A 22,430-nucleotide genomic window follows, 5' to 3' on the forward strand; every position below is an offset into this window, starting at 1 on the left:
GGAAGCACTTTAAAATGGCACATAGCAGCTTTTAAATGAAGTTCATTGTCTATTAAAACCATGGATCCAAAGTTTGTACTGCTAAAAAAAATTAACTGCAGAAGAAACATAACTATTATTCACAGCAGCATCTGCTTTTATTTTGCTGTTCTTTGTTTTGCTCATTTTTAGGAAGTAAGAAGTTCATATCCAGGAATTTGAGATAAGAGCTCTTGGGAGACAATAGCTTGAGTCAGAAATAGCAGCTGAAGACACAAAATCATATTTTTGGCCATCTCCCCATAACTCTATTCAAATGAAAGTTCCTTTCTCTGTTTCACCAGCCTTCCTATTCTACTTGACGAATTATAATTGTTTCACTGTTTAGGCCAGACTGTTTTCTGCCAGTCCTTGTCTAATTTCCTATGGGTCTTTCTGGCTACAGATGACTTTGGCCTCTAGCCTGGCTATCACTCTTTAGCTTAACAAAAACAGGCTTAGATCACAGGCTGAGATAATAAATGATATTGCCCCTCTCATAATTAGGATAATTCCCTGACTTTACAGATAGGAATAAATCTCACTGAACTGTGACTTCTGTTGGTAAACAAAGGCTAGAATTATCTCAGTTTTACACTTCATCAATATGAAATGCTCTAATAACTTTACAGTGAAACAAAAGCATTTTCAGATGAACTCAAGTCTATGTTAAATACTCAAAAGTATAAATTCTTAAAGCTTCATAATGTAAACACCTACTGATTTCCATCTTTGAAGAGGTTTGGACTTTCAGATAATTATTTTTACATCTAAGTTTTCAGTAACAATGAGACTTAAAAGATCATTTATATACATAGCTTCAAGTAAACACATGGCCTCACACTCAATTCCACATAGTGCAAAAGCAACTATAGATGCTATAGATCTGAAACTGAAAGGGCTGGAGAAACTCAAAAGGTTTGACAGCATCTTCTGAGAAAAACAGAGTTAATGTTTTGATTCCAATATGACGCCTTCAGAACTGAAGGGAGCTGATACAGGAGGTATGTTATGCTGTGGAAAAATAAGGGAGGAAGACCAAGAAGAACAGAAGGTAAAGGTGCCAAGAGCAAAAGGCAAAGGGAGTCTTAATGAAGAAAAGAACTATAGATGAAGACTAAGTGTTCAAAGCAGAAAATAGGTCAGCTCTTCAGAGAGCAAATCCATGCTAACAAATATGGGGAGCTGGTATTTAAGGTAATCCGAATGGACAACAGATTTCATGCTTTGAAGTTGAGCTCAAAGGTGAACCTTAAAGGCTGTCAAGTACCTAAGCAGAAAAAGAGGCGCTTTTCTTCCTGCTTGCATTGGCTAGAGCAATGTAGCCTTGAACACTAGCATAACAGTGAGATGGTAAATTGAATTAACAAGTGATTGAAAGGTCAGGGACATCCTTGCAGGCTGAGAAGGGGTATTCTGCAAACCAATCACTCATTCTTCACATAGCATGGGATAAAAGCAAATTACTGCGGGTGCTGTAATCTGAAACCAAAAGAAAAAACGCTGGAAAATCTCAGCAGGTCTGGCAGCATCTGTAAGGAGAGAAAAGAGCTGATGTTTCAAATCTAACTGACCCTTTGTTGAAGCTTTGACAAAGGGTCAATTAGACTCGAAGCATCAGCTCTTTTCTCTTCTTACAGATGCTGCCAGACCTGCTGAGATTTTCCAGTGTTTTCTCTTTTGACTACTCATTCTTCATATGGTAGAAGGGACTATATTATGAGAAACAAAGAGTGTAGTCCACACTGAAATTCCAAATAAGTCACTGGAAAATATGTTGGTACTTTGGACACTGAAGAGGGAATTGGTACATATTGACTGAATTGCTCACTCCACAGATGCTACCAGACCTGCTGGGTTTTTTCAGCACTTTCTGTTTATGTTGCATTCATATGGCATCTTTGACACAGCAAAGCATCTTACTCTGCTTCCAAATGAAAACAAAAATATAACTGACATACTGGGACAAGATAGCCAAAATCCCAAAAGAGTTTACATTCTCAAAATTTTATTAAATTACAACCGTGGCGCTACATACCAATCACTGTGGGTCACAGAATTGCAACACAATGTTAGCTTTAAATATAATGGACTACAGAAGTACAATTGTCCTTGATCTTATTATGGATTTCTTTAGTACCAACAGATCATCAGGCATTCTTGCCACATTGTCCACTTATCACAATCAAAAATTAAAATTACAAGAAAAGTCATATGAACTTGTCCAGTTTTGAACACAGATGTGCATAACCAAAATCCAAAAGTTATGCTTAAACAGAACAATTCAAGAATAACACTTACGTCATCTAGAGGCTAGGAGACAAACAATCAATAGATTAGCTGGTGAGAAAAACAGTGCAAACTACAAGTCCATACACTCAAGGAAAGAATTGCATTTATATAGCACCTTTCATACCTTGATGTGCTGAAGTTTGTTCAAGCCAGTAAGGTAACTTTTGAACTGACATCCCTGCTGTAATGTAGAAACTCAACAATCTGCATCTAATAGGTTACAAACTAACCTTTTCCTAGCTAGTATTCCTTCTAAGGGTCACTGAATCTGAAACGTTAACTCTGATTTCTCTCCAAACATGCTGAGCCTTTCCAGCAATTTGTTTTTACACGTACAGCAGTATGATAATTAGCAGATGACCTATTTTTCTGATGTCGACTGAGGGGAAAATATTGGTATGGGAAGTAAGGGCAACTCTTCCTCAATATCATGATTTGCGATGTTTTACATCATTCTGAGGTGGCAGGTAGAACTTTAACATCAGATTTGAAAGATAAAACCTACCTCTCTGAGGCAATTAATAGAAAACGTCCACATTACTGAAAAAGAAGTTTCAGCTTTCCAAAACTCTAAGAACAGACTAGGTTGCATTTATTATTCACAGGATTATGATGATTCACTGCTACTTTTCTGCTGCAAAATTACTCAGTAATAAGAGGAAGCAACACTGAAAGAATTATAAAGGATTTTGAGAGGGTAAACATTGGAAATTTGTTTCACTAGTTAGTAAATCATGAGAGCAAACATTCAAAGGTTGACTCCACTGGATGGCAAATTGTTGAATATCATGTGTTAGTTCATTGGGCCTTTCCTCGACCTCTGAGGTTTGCAGGTTCAAGCCCCATGATAATTCAATACTTTGAGGTGTGCTGCATTACCAGACATGACATTTTACGGCAAGACCTTAAAACAAAAGTTTTATTGGCCTATTATGCAGATGCACAAGACTCCACATGCTATTTGAAGGCCAGAAAACTGTCCCAGATCTTGGTCAAAATAGAGATTATCTTGTCGTTCTTTAATTTTCTTTGAAGTGAGCATTCGTGTAAATAATAATGGTGAGTGAATGTTTTTAAAGCACTTTGGGATGGCCTAAAAATTTGAAAATTATTATAAAAATGTTAATGTTTCCTTGAACAAGATGGCACAGATGAAAGTAAAGCTGGTGAAAGCTGGACTCTTTTATCACCCCTGTCCCCTCCCCCCCAACTCTGGGGTTTATGATCACAAGTGATTATTAAAGGAGACAGCATCATGGCATGTTAATTGGTTTTAAAAAGTACCTGAACAGTCCGATAAAACATAATGGAGAAAGAGCAGGGAGCAAATAGTCTAACAAAGTTGCATCAACACATAGTTGAATGGGTTTTTCATGCGCTAATTCTGAGTTTAGTACTTGTAGCACATAAAGTACTACCTCAGGAGATGGTTTCTCTGCATATTGTGAAATGTACAACACCTCCCACAGCAAACATCAGCAAAATTCAGCAGACAGTAGATTAGCAATTCATAGTTACAAATTCTGAGCAATATCCAGTCTGCTATACAAATGTGACAAATTCCAGAGCACAAGGAAACAAAACAGATTGTCTAAGTTCTTCAAGTACAAACATATCATAATTTAAAGTGGAGCACAACTTATTTGTGCAAATACCAAACTATAAGAAATAGCTAAGCAAACACATCGCTGCTGTCATTTGTTTAAAAGTCAAACACTTCATTGAGAGCACAAAACAATGTAAACAAAAATAAAATCGTAAAATACAAAAATACAAATACTGTAAGTCCTAAAACGAGCTAGACACAAGTCAGAAGATGTAGCAACTTACAATGTTATCATTCTACATACAACAGAATTACCACCTTTCCTACCAATTCTCCTAATCAGGTGAAAGTCATAGGAAGTTTCTCAGCCATATTGTGGTAAGAGTGAAGCTGGGAGAGATGCCAGGAAAATAGCAGGGAGTTGCGTCAGGACAGCTTCCCAACTTATTCCTGCCGCTGGGAAGCTCCCTGCCCAAGCTGAGAAACGGTTCAGCCAACCACCCAATCCATAAGCTGGGAAGCCTAATTGCATGGAGTAAAGCCTCAATCAGTGCCAGCTTTCAGCCTTTTGGCCATTTTACCAATGCTGAAATGGTTCCCCACTACCACTCATTCTCCATCTGGAAGCTACCAGCCCAAAGAAGGTGACTTGAATCTCATCGAAACAATAAAGCCCATGCCACAACAAGGGGCTGCATTCGCAATTACAGCTGAGGCCCACTCAGCAGTGGGGTAATTCACCCTCAGAATTAGACTGTGCAAACTGGCACAATGATGTTCAGGCGAACAAGCTTGCACTTGCCAACCTGCATGAGCAAGTGCCCACCTCCATCAGCGGGACTGCTGTGACTCCCACAGATTTCAGCCTTCTATTGCTGCTGACATTACCAGGAGCCTAACTGTAGTTCCTTACAGGATGGCAAGCTTGAGGCAGCCAATTGGAAGCCCAGCTCCTGGTCACCTATGACGCAAGCCTCACCAACCAGCATGAAATCAGGACACCCATTTGACCTCTGGATCCTGAAGTCCGCCAGAAAATTCTGCCCTATGTTTGTTTTGATCAAAATGCTAAGTTTCTCTTTGTAAAAAGGACAAAGGTTTTTCTCTTTCATATAAAATGGCTCTTGCAGCTCTGAGATTATGTAAAAAAGATGCCAACTGAGGACTTTTTATGACAGATGGTAATGCAATCAGTTGCATGCACAAGGTTTTTTTTGATTGATTCCAACCATATGCTAAAATATACTCATTTTGAAAATGCATTACTTTGCCAGACAGGGGCTTTAAAACCATTTGTACTATTATGTACACAATTTAGTGCAGATGCATATACATTATCATGCATACACTAACACTAAATTGATTTTATTACAGGAATAAAATTGAAAAAAAACTGTGCACACATTTGTTATTTCTTATTCCATTAATATGAGGAATCTAGTCATTGACTGTGTCTGCAGCATACGGTGCTTAAACCATGAATACGTTTGCTTTGTGCAAAATTTTTCTCATCTGATTTCATCTGTGAGAGACTCTCCCTGGAGGATGGGAAGAGAGAACCAATTATATCCACAGGCTGACTTCTCAAAAAAAAATGAAGGCATCTGTTTCATGCCAACAACCTCCACATGCAAGAAAATATAACTTTGAAGGCATCTGCGTTCATGCTCAATAGTCACAGATCTTGGGCACCATTGTAATTGCCCAGCTGCAAACATGATTTTCTGATTTCATCTGCTGAGCGTCTGACCATGAAAGCAATGTAGCAAACCAAGTTTTAAAGGCCTTCAGGCAACTCAATACCAATTAAACACCAAAATATTGTAATTTTTTTTCTTATACTGCTTTGGTCGGATGGATCCCACCAAACCTTCCTCCTCCTTTCGGAATATTTCTGCATGTATTTTAATTGTACCTGTATAGTTCATTGTTGTGATGATTTTTTAAAAATTGCATTACCAATGCAATCAGTGGATTCAGCAGCAAGGTACCAAAGCATTACTTGAGCAAATGCTCTCCAGCTCAGTGGAGTTGGCCAAATTAGAGGATATTTACTTTTCAAAATTAACCATGCCGTCAGTTAGATTAACATTTTTCACAATCTTTTGACACAAAACCTTGCAGCACCTCTCTTTTTATTTCTCAAATGAAATTTTGCATCACTAAATACAAGCGTACAAACTTTGTGAATGTGAGACTGCTGAACTATTGATAAAATAGCTCAGAAAAACTGGATATTTTAGATAGTGATAGTAAAGATAGTGATATTACAGCATTTCTCAGCTAAAAGATGAAAAATTATAACTTCAGTTAACAAATGGGCAGTGACAAAAGAAACACGATTTTCTTTGCCAAAATGCTATTTCAGTATCAGCTTTTACTCTCAGCTCTGTTTGTACTAAGTCATAATATTCAATAAATGGTGTAAAGATATAAGTGTGACTACTGTAAGACAGATGCTTTCAATGTTTCTAATAAGGTAAGTTAAGAGTGGATACCATTTTTAAACCTGGAGCACGTGTGAACACCACTTTAAAACTGGAACTACCACTGATCCTAAATCAATAAATAATCCATCAGCCTACTTTCAACTTCAGTATTACTATAGGTAAATACAACATGTCAAAGAAATGACTATAGTATATTGTGTCTATGTAAAATATTTTTTAAAAAGCATTGCCATCACCTTCAGATCCTCTCCATAATTATCAAAAACTGGAACAAGGGAAAAATCAAGGAGAAAAAAAAAACCAAGAAGATTTTCTGAGGAAATATTTTGGCCATTTTTAAATCTCAGACGATTTAGACCAATAAACGGGCATTTTATTTATAGGGGAGATGCATTACAATATTCAAAATGGAACAGATGTGACAGTTTAGCAGAATAACTCTTCAAACTTTGCACAAATTGAAATCAGAAAACGGATTGCTCTTTCTTTTATCACATTCATTTTCAATCGACACTTTTTACCCTTGAAATAATTTGCACATGGCTTTCATCTCAGCAGCACCTGCTGATCAAACAGAAGCTAAACAACTTCATGAAAATCATACAAATCACAGTCTTGAACATTTTCAAAAGTCGTCCAAATTCCAATTACACAACATGCAAGTACAACAGGCCAGGCTTACACTTGGCTTTAAATTTCCATCTTAACTATTATTGCCAAACAAGATACACAAAATGACTGAAGATGCTTTTAAGTTGTAACAAGGTGACATATTTGCATCTTGAGTAATGTAATATTTTTGTTTTAAATAATAATCCCCTTGGAAGAATCTGCAAACATCAAATGGGCTAAGGACATAAAAGGTCAGTTACAGCAATATTTGTGTACTGTAACCAGTGAAATCCTAAAATATCTCACAGTACATAGAGCCAGTCACAAACATAAAATGTCAATATGTTCAGAAATGATGGTTTCTATTGTCTCAACATATTGACTAGTTGTACTTCTTCCCTAAAATACAAATATATATTCCTTGCAAAAAAAAATCAAATTTTAATTGAGCTTTGTTTCCAATTCAATTGTTTTGTATTGGAATAAGCTCAGATGTAAATGTCTTTACTGTGTAGTGCTGTGTAGTGTTACTACATTTAAATAAACCCACAGTAGTCTCTTCAGCTTCACTCACAGACAACATAGCAGAGCGAGTGCTATCAAACGTATGCCATCAAAAATAAAAGACAAAGGCTTTCTGCCTCTTCATTCAAGAGCTTTATTGGTTTTTCTGTGAGAGGCAAGACTATTTTCAGGCAATTTACACATAATGAAATAGCAAATCAAGTCATTACCCTGACCATATTCTTTAGTATTCTAATGGTTATAAAGCCACATCAATAAATAATCCTTTGTTCTCCATTATCATCTCCCAGTACTTAGTTCTACACTATAGAAAGCAGTCAAGATTGAATGCTAAACCCAATTAAAGATAACGACTCTGGTAATCTCACCTTTAGAAGTCCTGCAGAAATGGTTTAGGAGATGTCAGATACTGTCAAGACCAGGAATGATACCTAACCTTGTCAAAAGGCAGCTTTTCTTCAGTGTTAATCTTTAAATGTAAATTCACAGCCAGCAAGAGGAGCAGCAGATAACAGGTTACATCTTCACTCCCAGCCTTATCGACTTATGCATCTCCTCCAAATACTGAAAGCACCTATTCATGGAGATTACCTTCTGGCAGAGTGCACACCAGCACAACGGGTTTGTATTCATTAAACACACTTCCTCGGCTTATCTAAAATAAAAGGCTCGTCATGATGGCACATTGTGTGTGAAGGGAAGGCAATGTGCATTAGAGTGATTACAATATCAGCTCAGCCCAGATGGATCCAGGAAAATAAACAGAGGGTGTGTGAGAAGTTAATTGGCAACTCAAAGGGAAAACACGGACTGAGGATTATAGAAAATGGACTCCCGGCCAACTGCAGCCGGGCAGGACACCTGTCACCTGGTGGAAAGCTGCTCAAATTGTGAGAGCACATTGCCATAACGTGAGTGGAAAAGCAGAACTGTAATAAAAAAGCTGATGAAAACCTTGGCACCACTATGAATATGGCAGATAAAAGGGGTCTGTCACAAATCCTCAACTAATCCAATAGCATGGAAGGCTCATTGATACGACTGTGGACATGACAGACTAAAATAATATTCAACTGAAAAAGTGAGAACAGCTTTTCCCCAGAAAAATTATTTCCTTGAATTTTAGGATTACAACAGCAGCTTTTATTATAAGAAGCTTTTGCATGTATTGCCAAAAACATTAACCTCAAAATGGAATGAGCATCAAAAATATTAATGTAGTTATCATATGGTTACATTGATTTCTTTGTTGCATACAAACATGCCTATCACAAATAATCATTTTCTAGAAGTGTTAAAGTAATCTTCGACAGAAATGACTCAGATTTCATTTCTTTGACCCCAATCTATAATTAGAGGGGACTGACAGGTGCAAGCCCTCTGCACTTGCAGATGGCTACTGAAGTTGGACAAAGTGACTTGTTCTGGTTGTACACCATCGCGGACGCCTCCTCTTATCGCCCCCTTGACCACGACCCCACCTCCCACCACAAAAAAAATCCCTCTCTCACCATCTAAATAACCCTACTCAACACTTTGTATATACAATTATCCGTAACAAATTAAACTGATGCCACGCAATCAAATGACCACCAAATTTCCAACCTAACCAATGTGCTGTTAATGAGATATATAAAATAAATTTAAAATAGGAATAATGTAGCTATATTAAATAATTAAAATCTTTTAGCAAATTTCCCTTATTTTAGAAAAATAAAACTGTGCAAATTAAGTAAAATTTACAATAGCATATTAAACCTAAACAACAATAATTGCTCATTTCTGCGTATACAATTTATTTATTGATTTGAATTCTGAGTTGCATACTACATCAAATTCCCAGGTTCCATCGAGCTTGTTCTTGGTGAGAACTTGTTGAAGTGATAGCTTTCCAAAAATGTGATATATGTCAAATGGTTTATTAGCTTCAAGCTGATTTTTGTTAATGTTATACTGATGCGTTCTGAAGAAGCACTAATTCCAACACTGTATTTTCACTAGGGGATGCTGTTCCTTCTCTCTATTGTAAATTCTGGACCCAATGACATCATTGTACTCTTATAACATGCAGTATTTACATATATCAAAATTCTGTTCAGTGTTATATGGCTCAGCCAGAGTTCCAACAAACTACAGCTCAAGTCATTGGATCCAAAACAGAATGTTGGAAGACAGGAAATATTACTTTCTTCTTCAGAGGGTAAAAAAAAAGTAATGTAAGTTTCTCCAAGCAATAGTACTTAGTACATCAATTACTAATATTTAGCATAACATTTTGTTTAATTCACATATTTAGGGTGAAACAAAGTGAATTATCCTGCAATGACAGGAGACAGTGTAGTGTGTAATTTATTTTACAGCCTCTCTCACTGAAGTAAAGGCCAGTATAGTATGGTGTGTCAAGATTTGTGTTCCATGTGTAATTGTTTGCTGAAGTTGAACAGTTAAGATGACTAACTTATTATCAGAGCTGTCATACTCCAGTGTGAAACTTTTCACACTTTTGTAATAAAGGCCACAATCAAATTTGATTTTTAAAGAATGTATACTATTTATAAAACTAAATAGATTTTAAGTAATTACATTCATAATCAAATCAATTTTGAACTTCTTTCCTGGAAAACAAAACTCTTATTTTTATGTCACTGTGACCCACAATTATATTACCATCCAAAAAAATTGAAGCAAACTTTATTGAAATGTTTCTGGATGCGACAAGTGGGAAACCAGTTTCTTATCTCAACCCACTTTAAATGCATTTGCAAATACAACAATTTCATTATTAGAAATATGTCAGAAAATTGCTAAATAGGTGAATTGTAGTACATTTAAGCAAATTTAATCACATGGATTAAACCAAACAAAACAAGCTGCTCAATGGAGTTGGCTGAATGTGTATTTCAAAATAAATATTCTTCATATTTAAATTTTATGCTGTTTCTCCTAAAGTGTAAATATAATATCTGATGTACACTAACATGAATTTGCTTATCAATCTGCACAAAAAATTTTGCCAAACCACAACATCAACTGCTTATCCGCATATATCACCTGCTAGTAATCATGAGAACTACTCTCTTCAAACATGCAAGTTCTAAGTCACCTTTTATTTAACTGATAAGGCATCTTGATCACAGCACATGACAAGTTCCCACAGAACAAAGACCAAGCTTTTTAATTGAAATCCAAAGCTCAAAACAATATATTAACCTTCCATTTAACAACCAAAAGATCTCCATTAATGAACTGCATTGGGAAAATCATGAAAGTGAATCAAAAAGATGAAACTGTCAATTGTGACAGCTAATGTTTTCAAATGCAAAACTGCAGATGCTAACTTTCTTTCAGTTTAAGCTGCTCACAAGTGATGCAGTCACTAAGAATCTTAATGAATTGGGCTTTGCATTGAACACTCTGCATTTAGAATACATCTCTTGTGTAAGGGGAAAACAGGATTTGACAGGAAAGGGTGGTCAAAGCTGACTGTCCTGCAACTCTCTCCAGGTTGAGCCATTTCCCCTCCTGCCCCTTTCTCTTATTGCTAGATCACATAATTGTAGCTGTTCCAAAACAAAGCCAGATATAAAGCTTCCTAGATAACAGGATTATGTGCTGAAAATAGACCATTAAAAATCCAACAACAATAAAGTTAAATAGTAGTTAATAGATCAAATCACTCAAGATCAAACAAATTAATAGATTCTTATATCAGTCTTCCATGCAAGTGGATTTTCAGTTTTTTGAAAGTTCAAATATGAATGAGACACTGTCTTGACAGAAGGACAAAGATCAAATAAGGACCCCAGTTGTAATTGTAAAGACCCCAAAAGTAATCAATCTAAAAGGGCACAATTCTGGTCAGTCTGAAAGCTTTTCAACTCTATTTCAAAGTTACAACCAATATACCCGGTGCTTTTTGCCACTTTCTTCAAATAACTGGGCAAACTGTATAAATTTGCAAACAACGAGCTCATACATTAAAGCACATTTATGCAAATATGTTTATGAGATCTGATTAGAACAAAATGTCATAGCTGAAAAATCCACAACGTCGTTCCCACTAGCTGCCTCGCTTAACCAGGAGTACCAAATTAGCACAGTGGTGGGGGAGGGTGAAGAATATCAGCAATAGCAGGGCAAACGCTGCAAATCATACTTACTTTGACAAGATCCAGAGATTCCAACCATTCGCCTGCTTTATTGAGTTATAGAAGTTCCACAGCTCAGCCACACACAAAAAAAAAGCAAGAGGGGAAAGGAGTGAAAGTTTCTCCCTGCAGCCTGGCTGATCTGATCCGTCCACATGAGAAAGCTCAGCGTCAAAGTGAAGACAAACTTCTGATCTCCCCAACAAGAGGGCAGTTGCAAACTTCGGGGGATGACAAGAAAGACACAAACTTTGTTTTGTTGTTTTGCCTCCCTTGCAAAAAAAAAGCAAAAGTACACGAATATTCAAAAACAAAACACAGGAGTCGCTTTCCTTTAGAATGCTTGCGAGCCTCCAGGATCACGGCGTGAGAAGACTAAGTCCAGGCAGGCTGCCCTCGGTGGATGTGTTTCAGCAGCTCGCAGTTTGAAATGAGAGCAGAGCAGAGAGACAGAGCCCTGTGTGTGTAAATGCAGGGTGGACTCTGGAGCTGGTTTCCTCATTGCCCAGGTGCAGAGTAGGTGGGGTTTCAGCCAGGGAGAGTTGAAAGAGGTAGAGCAGACATCTGTGTCGTGAAGGGGTCGGAGGGTCAAGTATATGTTAACAATGAGAGTGTCTCCTGCTTCTCTGTGTGTGTGTGTGTGCAGCCTGATCCCTGCCCAGACAGCTCTGTGTGTGTGTGTGTCGCCTGATCCCTGCCCAGACAGCTCTATGTGTGTCTGTGTGGGTGTGTGTGTGTGCACCCTGATCCCTACCCAGACAGCTGTGTGTGTGTGGGTGTGTGTGTGTGCACCCTGATCCCTACCCAGACAGCTGTGTGGGTGTGTGTGTGGGTGGGTGTGTGTGCAGCCTGATCCCTACCCAGACAGCTGTGTGTATGTGTGTGTGTGTGCAGCCTGATCCCTACCCAGACAGCTCTAAATGTGTGTGTGTGTGTGTTGGGGGAGAAGCTGCTGCTGCCTTCGGCTCAAACACTTCCCTCCGCTGCCATCTGCTCCAGCTCCTAGCTCCTCTCTCTCTCTCCCTGTCTGTCTGTGTGTCTGTGTGTGTGTGTTATCGCGATTAGAGCGGCACTTGCAGAGTCCCGGCTACTCTGAGACCTGCATCATAATCCCCTTTCTGCTGGCTGCTTTCCAGGCTGTTAGCTTGACTCTCTTCCCACTCCACTCTCCCCCCCCATCTCTCCCTCCTCCCTCACATTCAGCTACAGCTAAACCGTACGAAACACAGCTGCGTCCCTGCTGCATTTCCCGTTCCGATCTGGTTTTAAAATTTGTATGGTTACAAAAAAAAGAGAAACTTCAGCTGACCCCCACCGACCCAACTCAACACATTTCTCCCCCCCCGTCGCTTACGCGGAACATGCATATTATTTGCACAGTACCTCAATAATACGGGCCACATGGAGGATACCGTCTAGGTGCATTCACTGCAAAGGCTGACACTGGTTTATCCTTTCTGCTGGAAAGGGCTGCAACTCGGGCTGGGTGGTGGTGGTGCTTTTTTTTCTCTCTCCCTCTCTTCCTTTTGCCGTCAGCGCCGGCTCTCCGTGCGCGCAGGAGGATTGCACTCGCCCCGCCTGGCAGGGCAAGCCTTTGCCCCCCCTGGCAGAGCCAGGCTCTCAGTCCCCACCTGCTGGGCTCCGCCACCTGCTCCACAAGCAGGAAGAAAGTAACACCCGTTGCTGCCAACTCGGGTCCATCCACACAATGCCACTGACAACACAAGGGGCAAACACTCCAGATGAGCTTGCATTGACTACCTGCCTTAAAGCTCTGATGCACTCCCTTGTGTCACTACAGACATAACTCCTCAGTAAAATAGCTAATTTTGAACGTAACTGTGCACTTATAGGTGAGAGTCAATAAACAACAAATAGAAGATATAGGCAGTAATTCATCTCAGTGAAACAGGCGATTGTATAGGCTATTAGTATTAAAACACTGAATATTGAGGGGGACATATAATAGGCTGCCAAAGCAATCCACACTCCCCAAGATGAATTTCTATCCCATAATTTTCGAGAAAGATCGCTTAATGCTTATGAAGCAGCGTGAATTCTCATTAATTGTCTACGGTTGTAATAACAGTACTTCCCAAAAAAAAGTGGCATATAAACAGACAGTTGGTGCTGTTCTATACTGCACTTGTAACAAGTAAGGAATGTTGAAAATGAATAATTTAACATTTACTTTGTGATGATTCCACACCTGTCAATTCGAGACCGTTTGTTTGCCACCACATTGCAATATCTTGCTGCAGATACAGAAAGCACTTTATTATGTAATATTTCCTGGTGTAACAGTGTGGGTTTTTGTTTAAAAAATTACAACTTAACACATTTTGATGTAACATTTGTTGCAAGTATTAAGCTTCATTCATTTAAACATCCAAATTGAAGACATTTCATGAATGGCTGCAGAATAAATGGAAAATGTTATACAAATCTCTCATATGAAACAGATAAACACGGTATTCCAGTTATTTATTGAATAATCAGTTTAAAATTTTTAAAAAGTAAAACAAATTTAGACCATATATATAAACTATTATAGCCATGAGAAATTGATTAATGCTCTTAAGGAGAAATTGTGGCATGAGGTGATGTGAAATTGTAAAAACATTTATATCAAACAATTTGTGATCTTTCTCTGCCTAAAGTACAGAGCATATGGTTTACGGCAGCTTTGATCTCTGGCCAGCTGCATTTAAAAAAATGTTTGGAACAATTTAGTTGATGTTTTCAGGCACAGAAATCCTTCTGGCTTTGTGGTTACTATGATTACCACTGTGGAATTGAACCATCAACCAAGAAAATCCTAGCTTCAGTCTAGGCTTGGATTGTAAACCAAGACTGCAGGAGGGCTAGTGATTGTCCAATGGTCTTGTTCTAGAGAATTTGAGCTATCAGTCATATTCCTGCTCCTAGCTGGTACCCATCAAACTTTCTTAGTTTTTTTTCAAGCCTCCAGATTATGTATTTAAGTAGTGATTTCCACGACTCAACCTCAACTCTGAATACATTCAAAACTACTGAACCTAGGTACTGAATTCTAGGTACTCTAAGGTTGAGATGTAGGGCAGACATCATGAGTACTGATTGTGGTTTCTAAGATATTGTTGTGGGTTTTTTTGTACATTAACAGAACATCAGTGCACCATGAGCAAATTAATCTCTATTATCACATAAGGCTCTCCTCTGCTGAATTAAAAACAGAAAATGCTGGAAATGCAGAGCAGGTCTTGGCACTATCTTTGGAGAAAGAAACAATGTTAATTTTTCAGGTCATGACCTTTCACCAGAACCTCATCACCTGAAACTGTTTTATGATCACAAGTGTTAGTTATCTTTTACTAAAATTGGCATTTTTGCATCTGCAGATGTAAAGAACAAGTGTGTACAGACATTCCTAGTCCTGAAGTAGTTTTTAACACCACTAAAACAGCAATTACAGTTATGGACAGAGTACGATTGAGAAAAATTAAAGGACCATTTAACAGGGGAAATGCAATAATCATTTTAATCTTTGGACAGGCTGGGCAAACCATATTGGCAAAGCAGCTTGTAGGATTAATTCATGAATTTATCCATGACAATTTTCTCGAAGTATGACAAGAAATTAAATTATTGAACAGGTTATTTTAGAGTTGGTGTTGTACAGTATACGAGACTGATTCATGATCTTAGAGTAAAGGATCCTCTAGGAAAGAATTATCATAGCGGGGATAAAATTTTGTATTGAATGTGAAAATTGTGTGGTTTAATTCAGAACTAGAGTTTTGCATTTTTATAAGCAAATTACAGAATTTTGAAGTTGAGGTAGGTAAAGAAATTAAATTTTAAAAGAATGATATGTAAAGAAAGGCCAACATTTTTTTAAAAATGAATATACATTTCCCTCAAGTAATAAAATTTCCATTGGAAAAATAGTACAGCTCCGGTTACCTAGAGATATTAAGGACAGCATTAGATTAAATGAAACAAATTTACAATATTGCCAAAAAGGGTAGTAAAACTAAGAATTCAAAGAGGTGGGAGCAATAAAACTCAAGATACAATTGGTAAAGCAGAAAACAACTGCTGAGAGTCAATTAGAAAAATAATAAAAAGCAGATCATAGACAGACACAAGAGTAAAAGTACATGAAAGGGAACATATTAGTGAAAATAAATATAGGTCCTTTAGCAGCAAAGACAGGTAATTTATAATGAAGAATAAAAGAGATGGTAGAGGTCTGCTTTCATAGTAATTGACTCAAATACATGAAAAATGTGTGAGAAAACAAGGGTCTAATGTGTGTTGGCACCTTAAACAAATTAATATTTGTTAAAAAAAAAGACAGCAAGAATTAAAGGAGGCTAAAAACGAACAGCTTCCATCACGATCCACAGCTTTAATTGAGATGACTGCAGAAAGAGTGATTTTGGTGTTCCAGAATTTAGACTCAAGGCAGTCCCATGGTTTGGAAGATAACAAATGTAACTCCAGTGTATACGAAAATAGGGGAGAGAAAAAACAAGGAACTATACATAGGCCAGTTAGTCTGAAGTCAGTCATCTGCAAACTGAAAGGCCCTATTATTAAGGATATAATAACAAGGCACTTGGGCAATCACAATATAGTTAGGCAAAGTCAGCAAGTTTTTATGAAAGTTAATTAGGTTGGACAAATCTTTTTAGCTTTTTTTAATGTGTAACTAGCTGGGTGGATTATGTTGAAATTGGTGGATGTGGTATACTCGGGCTTTCAGATAACAAATAAATAGGTGTCAACAAAATTGCATTTCATGGGATTAAGAATAATATATTGGCATGGATTGAAGCCTGGTTATAAGGACAGCAAATAGATTAACAATGGATGTGTTATTTTGGGAAAGGCAGTGTGTAACAGGAGTGTTATAATGATCAGTGTTTGGATCTCATTAATTACATTACATATTAATGTCTCAGATGTGGGCTCGGATTATAACATACCCAAGTTTGCTGATGATCTAAAGCTAGGGAGGAAAGTAAGTTGTGACAAGGACACACGTTACAGAGAGATATAAATAAATTAGATGATTGATCAAGAGATGGCTAAAGAAGTGTGAAATTATCTACTTTGGAGAAAGAAGAGGAAAGTATAGCAATATTTTAAAGGTGAAAACTTAGGAAATGGCATTCAGAAGGATTTGACAATTCTTGCACATGAATTAAAATAAGTTATATACAGAAAACACTTAGGGAGACAAAAATTCTTTTGGATTTATTGCAAAAGAGTTTTTTTTTGTTGTTATTCACTCATGGGAGGTGGATGTTGCTGAATCAGCTAACATTCTTTTTGATTCACTTGTGGGATACGGGTGTCACTGGCTGGGTCAGCATTTATTGGCCAACCCTAGTTGTCCCCGAGAAGGTTGTGGTGAGCTACAGTCTAAATATTGTCCCTTTAGAGGATGAGAAGGGGGATTTAGTTGTGGAAGTAGCAGAGGATTGAGCAGGTATTTTGTATCGGTCTTCACAGAATGGGGGGGGGGGGGGGGGGGAAGATCTTATAGAAAAATAAAATTATGTAATGAATAGATAAGATCGAAGTAGAGAGGATGTTTCCACTGTCAGATGAAGCTAGGACAAGAGGGCATAGCCTCAAAATTAGAGGAAGCAGATTTAGGACTGAATTGAGAAGGAACTTCTTCACACAGATGGTTGTTAATCTATGGAATTCCTTGCTCAGGGAAGTAGTTAACGCGATTTCAGTGAACGTTTTAAAAGCTAAGGTACATTTTGTTTCAACAATAAAGGAATTAAGGGATATGGCGAGAGTGTAGATAAGTGGATCTGAGTCCACAAAAAGATCAGCCATGATCTTATTGAATGGTGGAGCAGGCTCAAAGGGCCAGGCGGCCTACTCATGCTCCTAGTTCTTATGTTCAGTCCATTTGCTGTAGGTAGACCAACAATGTTAGAGACTGAATTCCAGGATTTTGATCCAGTGACAGTGAAGCAATGGCAATATACTTCCAAGTCAAGACTGAGTGTGGCTTGGAAGGGAAACGTGTAGGTGGTGGTGTTCCTATGTATCTTCTATCTTTGCTCTTCTAGATGAAAGTGACCATGGTTTTGGAAGGTGCTGTCTTGGAATCTTTGAAAAAATTCTGCAGTTACATCTTCTAGGTAGCTACTGAGCACCAATGGTGGAGGGAGTGGATGATTGTGAGTGTGGTAGCAATCGTATGCACCGATTTCTGATGAAGGGCTTATGCCCAAAATGTCAATTCTCCTGCTCCTCCGATGCTGCCTGACCAGCTGTGTTTTTCCCCCACTACACTCTCAATTCTGATCTCCAGCATCCTCAGTCCTCACTTTCTCCTATGGTGCCAATCAGACAGGCTACTTTGCCCCAGAACGGTGTCAAGCTTCTTGAGTGTCGTTGGAGCTGCATTCATCGAGCCAAATGGGAAGTATTCCATCCCAGTCCTGACTTGTACCTTGTGGATAATGGTTCGGCTTTAGGGAGTCAGTTGGTGAGTTCCTTGCAGAAGTATTGCTAGCCTCTGACCTGCTGTTGTAGCCACTATATTTATTGTCCAGTTCAGGTTCTGATCAATGTTAATGGCATTGAACATCAGGGGGCAGTGGTTAGATTGACTTTTAATGAAGATGTCCATTGAGCAAGAGTGAGGAAATCTTGACACAATTAAATAAGATTTTGGTGAGACTGCACCAAGGAGCTGTGTGTCATTTTGGCTTCAATTAAAGCAGGATTTTTTTTTTGCCTTAGAAGCATTGCAACAAGTATTCACTTGATTGAGTCCTGGCTGAGAGAACAGTCCAATGACAAGAGATGGAACTGAATGGCCTAAATTCTCTGCATTTCATAAAGTAAGAGATATCCCTGAAATGTATGAAGTGTTGAAGAGACTTGTCATGATGGTGCTGGCAGATTTTTTCTCCTGGCTAAAGATTCCGGCGTAAACAGCCATAATGTCAGGATGGGGAGTGGAATAGACTTTTGGACACTAAGAGACTCAAGGGATAAGAGGATGGAATGAAAAACTACTGCTCTTACAGAAGTTCGTCCAGTATTTTATTGAATGGAATCATCTCTATGGACTATATGATTGACTCTTGCTTATTTTTTTTGTTCTTATTATGCCCTAAACGCAAGCACAATCAGATCAATCTTAAAATGCACTCCCTTGCATGAATTAGCTTCCAAACCCAAGAACATGAGGGTTATGTAAGAAATTACAATACCAAAACTTTAGAACAGAAACCAAATCTAAATTGAAACCTCCCACTTCTGGTTTTAACAGGAGAAGAATGAGGGGACGGTGACCAACGGATATGGGAAATGGAGCTTTGCTCAAATATTATAATGAGGCTGTGGGCCTTCATTTCAACCTCAGGCTTCCCATTTCCAAAGCCTCAAAAAGCTAAACATTTTAAGACAGCATTGAAGTTGAAACTGTGAGCTTAATGTTTTTGTAGGGATGTGTCTGGACCAGGGGAGCAGGAATGTTTTCTTCAGGTGCAACAAGCTTATCAGTAACCTACCCTGGCTATTCATCTGTTCCTGCCCACACTCCCAATCATTATCTGACATCATTGGCATGGCATTCTAATGCAACAACACTGAAGACTGTTTCATGTATGCCTCCCTAGACCAAATACAAGAGATTGCAGGGAGATGTGCTGTTCCCTACTCATGGAAGACGTTTGTCACAGAGGAAAGTTATAGGTTATTGAGGAGATGAGCAATAGGGGTGTTGTGTCACCTTCCTGATGACACTGCCAGAAGCAAAGATTGTGAAAGAGGACTAAGACTGATGGCCTACTATCATTATCGCTAGACTATTAATCCAGTCCTACCACATCCAGATGTTGATGGTGGTGGACAATTAAATAACTCACTGAAGGAGGTTACTTCACAAATATCTCCATCCTTAATGATGGAAGAGTCCAATATATCAGTGCAAAAGATAAGGCTGAAGTATTTGCAATGAGCTTCAGCCAGACATTCCAAGTAGAAGATCTAAATCAGGCTCCTTCAGTGGTCCCCAACATCACAGATACTAGTCTTCAGCCAATTCCGTTCGCTCCACATGATATCAAGAAACAGTTGGAAATGCTTGATGCTGCAAAGTCCATGGATCCTGACAACATTCTAGCAGTAATACCTAGGACTCGTGCTTCAGAACTTGCTGCTCCCCTAGCCAAGAGTTTCCAGTACAGTTACAACACTAATCATCAACATTCTGGAAAATTGTCCGGGTCTGTCCTGTTTACAAAAAGCAGGACAACTCCCACCCAGCCAATTACTGCCCCATCAGTCTACTCTCAATCAACAGTAAAGTGATAGAAGGTGTCATCGAAAGTGCTATCAAGCAGCATCTGCTCAGTAACACCCAGTTTGGGTTCTGCTAGGGTTACCCAGTTCCTAGGCTCAACTATCTTCAGTTGCTTAATCAATGACCTTCCCTCCATCATAATGTCAGAAGTTTGGATGTTTGCCAGTGATTGCACAATGTTCAGCATCATTCACAACTCCTCAGATACTGAAGCAGTCTGTGTTTAAATGCAACAAGACCTGACAATATTCAATCTTGGGCTGATAAGTGGCAAGTAACATTCATGCCACTTAAATGGCAGAGTATGACCATCATCAATAAGAGACAATGTAACCACCGCTCTTTGACATTTCATGGTGTTACCATCACTGAATCCCCCACTAACATCCTCTGGTTTCCATTGACCAGAAACTTGACTGGACTTGCTATATAAATTCCGTGGCTACAACAGCAGTTTAGAGGCGAGGAATACTGCAGCGAGTAACTCAGCTTTGGACTCCCACAGACTGTGCATCCTCCACAAGGCAGAAGTCACAAGTGTAGTGGAATACCGGCCACTTGCCTGAATGAGGGCAACTCCAATAACACTCTCCAATCTTGACACCATCCAGGGCAAATCAGCCCACTTGATTTGCACCAGATCCATAAGCATCCATTTTGTCTGTCACTGCCTCTCAGTAGCAGCGTCATACACATTGCAGAAATTCACCAAGGCTCCTCAGACAGCACCTTTGAAATCCATCACCACTTCCATCTAAAAGGACAAGAGCAGCAGGTACAATCGAAGAACATCAGCTACAAGTACCCCTCCAAGCCATTCACCATTCTGACTTGGAAATATACCACCATTCCTTCATTGTCACTGGGGCAACATCCTGGAATTCCCTCCCTAATGGCATTGTGAGTCTACCCATGGTTCAAGAAGGCAGCTCAGCACTACTACCTCAAGGGCAAGTAGAGACAGGCAATGAGTTTTGCCCAGCCAGCGACTCCCATGTCCCACAAGTGAATAAAAAAGGACAGTGAGGAGAGTCGCCACTTCTCAGCCATTACCACCACTTCCACTTCAGTCAGTGCTCCATATGCTGCCTTGGGTCCTACCGGAAAAGTCTCCCCCTACACAAATGCATCAGTCGAAGAACGCTCACCTGTATTTCAATCTGCACAGTATGTTGACCAAGAGCATCATGAGTCAGAACAGGAATCTGAGCAGCTTATCTCCACCTCTCCTGATGTCAAAAGGATTCATCCTATAAACCTGGCAGAAATGGAAGAGTAAAGATTTGCAGTTACACAAGACCTTGCAACAGGGTGTGTTACAAATGTTAGATTCAGTTCCTGTTTAATGTCTACATCGACGTATATTTTATTTTGCAGCACTTTGCTAACTTGTCTATTTTTTGCCTGCTGCCTGACAAGTGTTCTTCTCACTTGTGATGAATGATAAACCAAAACCTTAAAATCAAGGAATGGATACCTGTGAAAGAATACATTGTTAATTACAGGAATCTTTGCAGTGGGGGTAAAACAGAAGACTTCAGGTGAGGTTTAACATTGGCTGGTAGATGGATACACTGGTGCAACATAGCTGAATCCTGCCATTGCGTCATTATTTGACCCTACTAAGGTGTTTTGAGGCTGCCTGCAGTGATGTAGAGGCTTCTAAACATCATCTTCAACATGTCAATTGCTTCTTCTACAACACATTTCATTGTGTATGGTTTTGATTGTGTAACTCTTAAATGTCATCAGTCTCTTTGAAAATGGTTAGCTCTTGTTTCCTTGCAGCTAGCCTGTAAATCTGTTCTAAGGTGGGAAGGTGAAAAACATAGGAAGAAAGGACTAACAGAAGATGATTGCAATAGGGGAGCTTCCCGGGAATCTTGCATAACATTAAATCTTGGAATATTTCTGTAAATTGCCACTGACTAAGCACTGGAAGGCCTTTTGGGTCACAATCAATCCTGGATGAACGTGGGCTGACTTAATCAGAGAGTCAGAGTCAAAGAGATGTACGGAAATGGACCCTTTGGTCCAACTTGTCTTTGCTGACCAGATATTCTAAATTAATCTACTCCCATTTGCTAGCATTTGGCCTGTAAACTCCTCTTATTCATACAACATTTAAAAGTCATCCGAATGGGTGTAATTGTACCAAGGAGGGAGTTTACTGCTGTTTCCACACCCAACCTTCTGGTTAACATTATGGTTGGGGCACAAACAGCACAATCAGAGCCTGATCTGCACATTTAAAGAACTATCCAATCAGTATCTGTCGGGTGCTGTAACCTCCTGCAATCTAAAGTTACGACTGGCCCGGTTAGATGGGAAAGACCCCAGCTTTGTTTCAGCTTCATATGATCTAGCTCCATCAGTAACGATGTTTCTCAGATGGAATTGATGTTTACACAGCGAATACTTTCTCATCTCTCATTCAGGCACCAGTGGCAGCAAACAAACCTGAGCCAAAAGACAGAGACACCCAGCTCCACCTGCATCTCTGAGGAGGA

At 39.0% G+C, this 22,430-nt stretch overlaps 1 protein-coding gene across 5 annotated transcripts in view; it reads right to left on the bottom strand.

The window, feature by feature from the left end:
* runx1t1 (RUNX1 partner transcriptional co-repressor 1) overlaps positions 1–21,086 on the bottom strand; it is a 115,552-nt gene extending 94,466 nt beyond the window's left edge. For 2 of the 5 annotated variants that reach the window (XM_060823652.1, XM_060823647.1), the window contains exon 1: positions 11,604–12,613. In XM_060823652.1, coding sequence (XP_060679635.1) covers positions 11,604–11,631 — 28 coding nt within the window. In that variant the 5' untranslated portion in view covers positions 11,632–12,613. Of the gene's footprint in view, positions 1–7,811; positions 7,985–11,603; positions 12,614–12,974; positions 13,098–21,068 lie in introns of those variants that run through there. The other 3 variants (XM_060823651.1, XM_060823650.1, XM_060823649.1) reach the window with 3 other exon arrangements.
* Between the last annotated feature and the right edge of the window lie 1,344 nt (positions 21,087–22,430).

The sequence above is a fragment of the Hemiscyllium ocellatum genome, chromosome 4, assembly GCF_020745735.1.
Source record: "Hemiscyllium ocellatum isolate sHemOce1 chromosome 4, sHemOce1.pat.X.cur, whole genome shotgun sequence".
NCBI lineage: Eukaryota > Metazoa > Chordata > Chondrichthyes > Orectolobiformes > Hemiscylliidae > Hemiscyllium > Hemiscyllium ocellatum.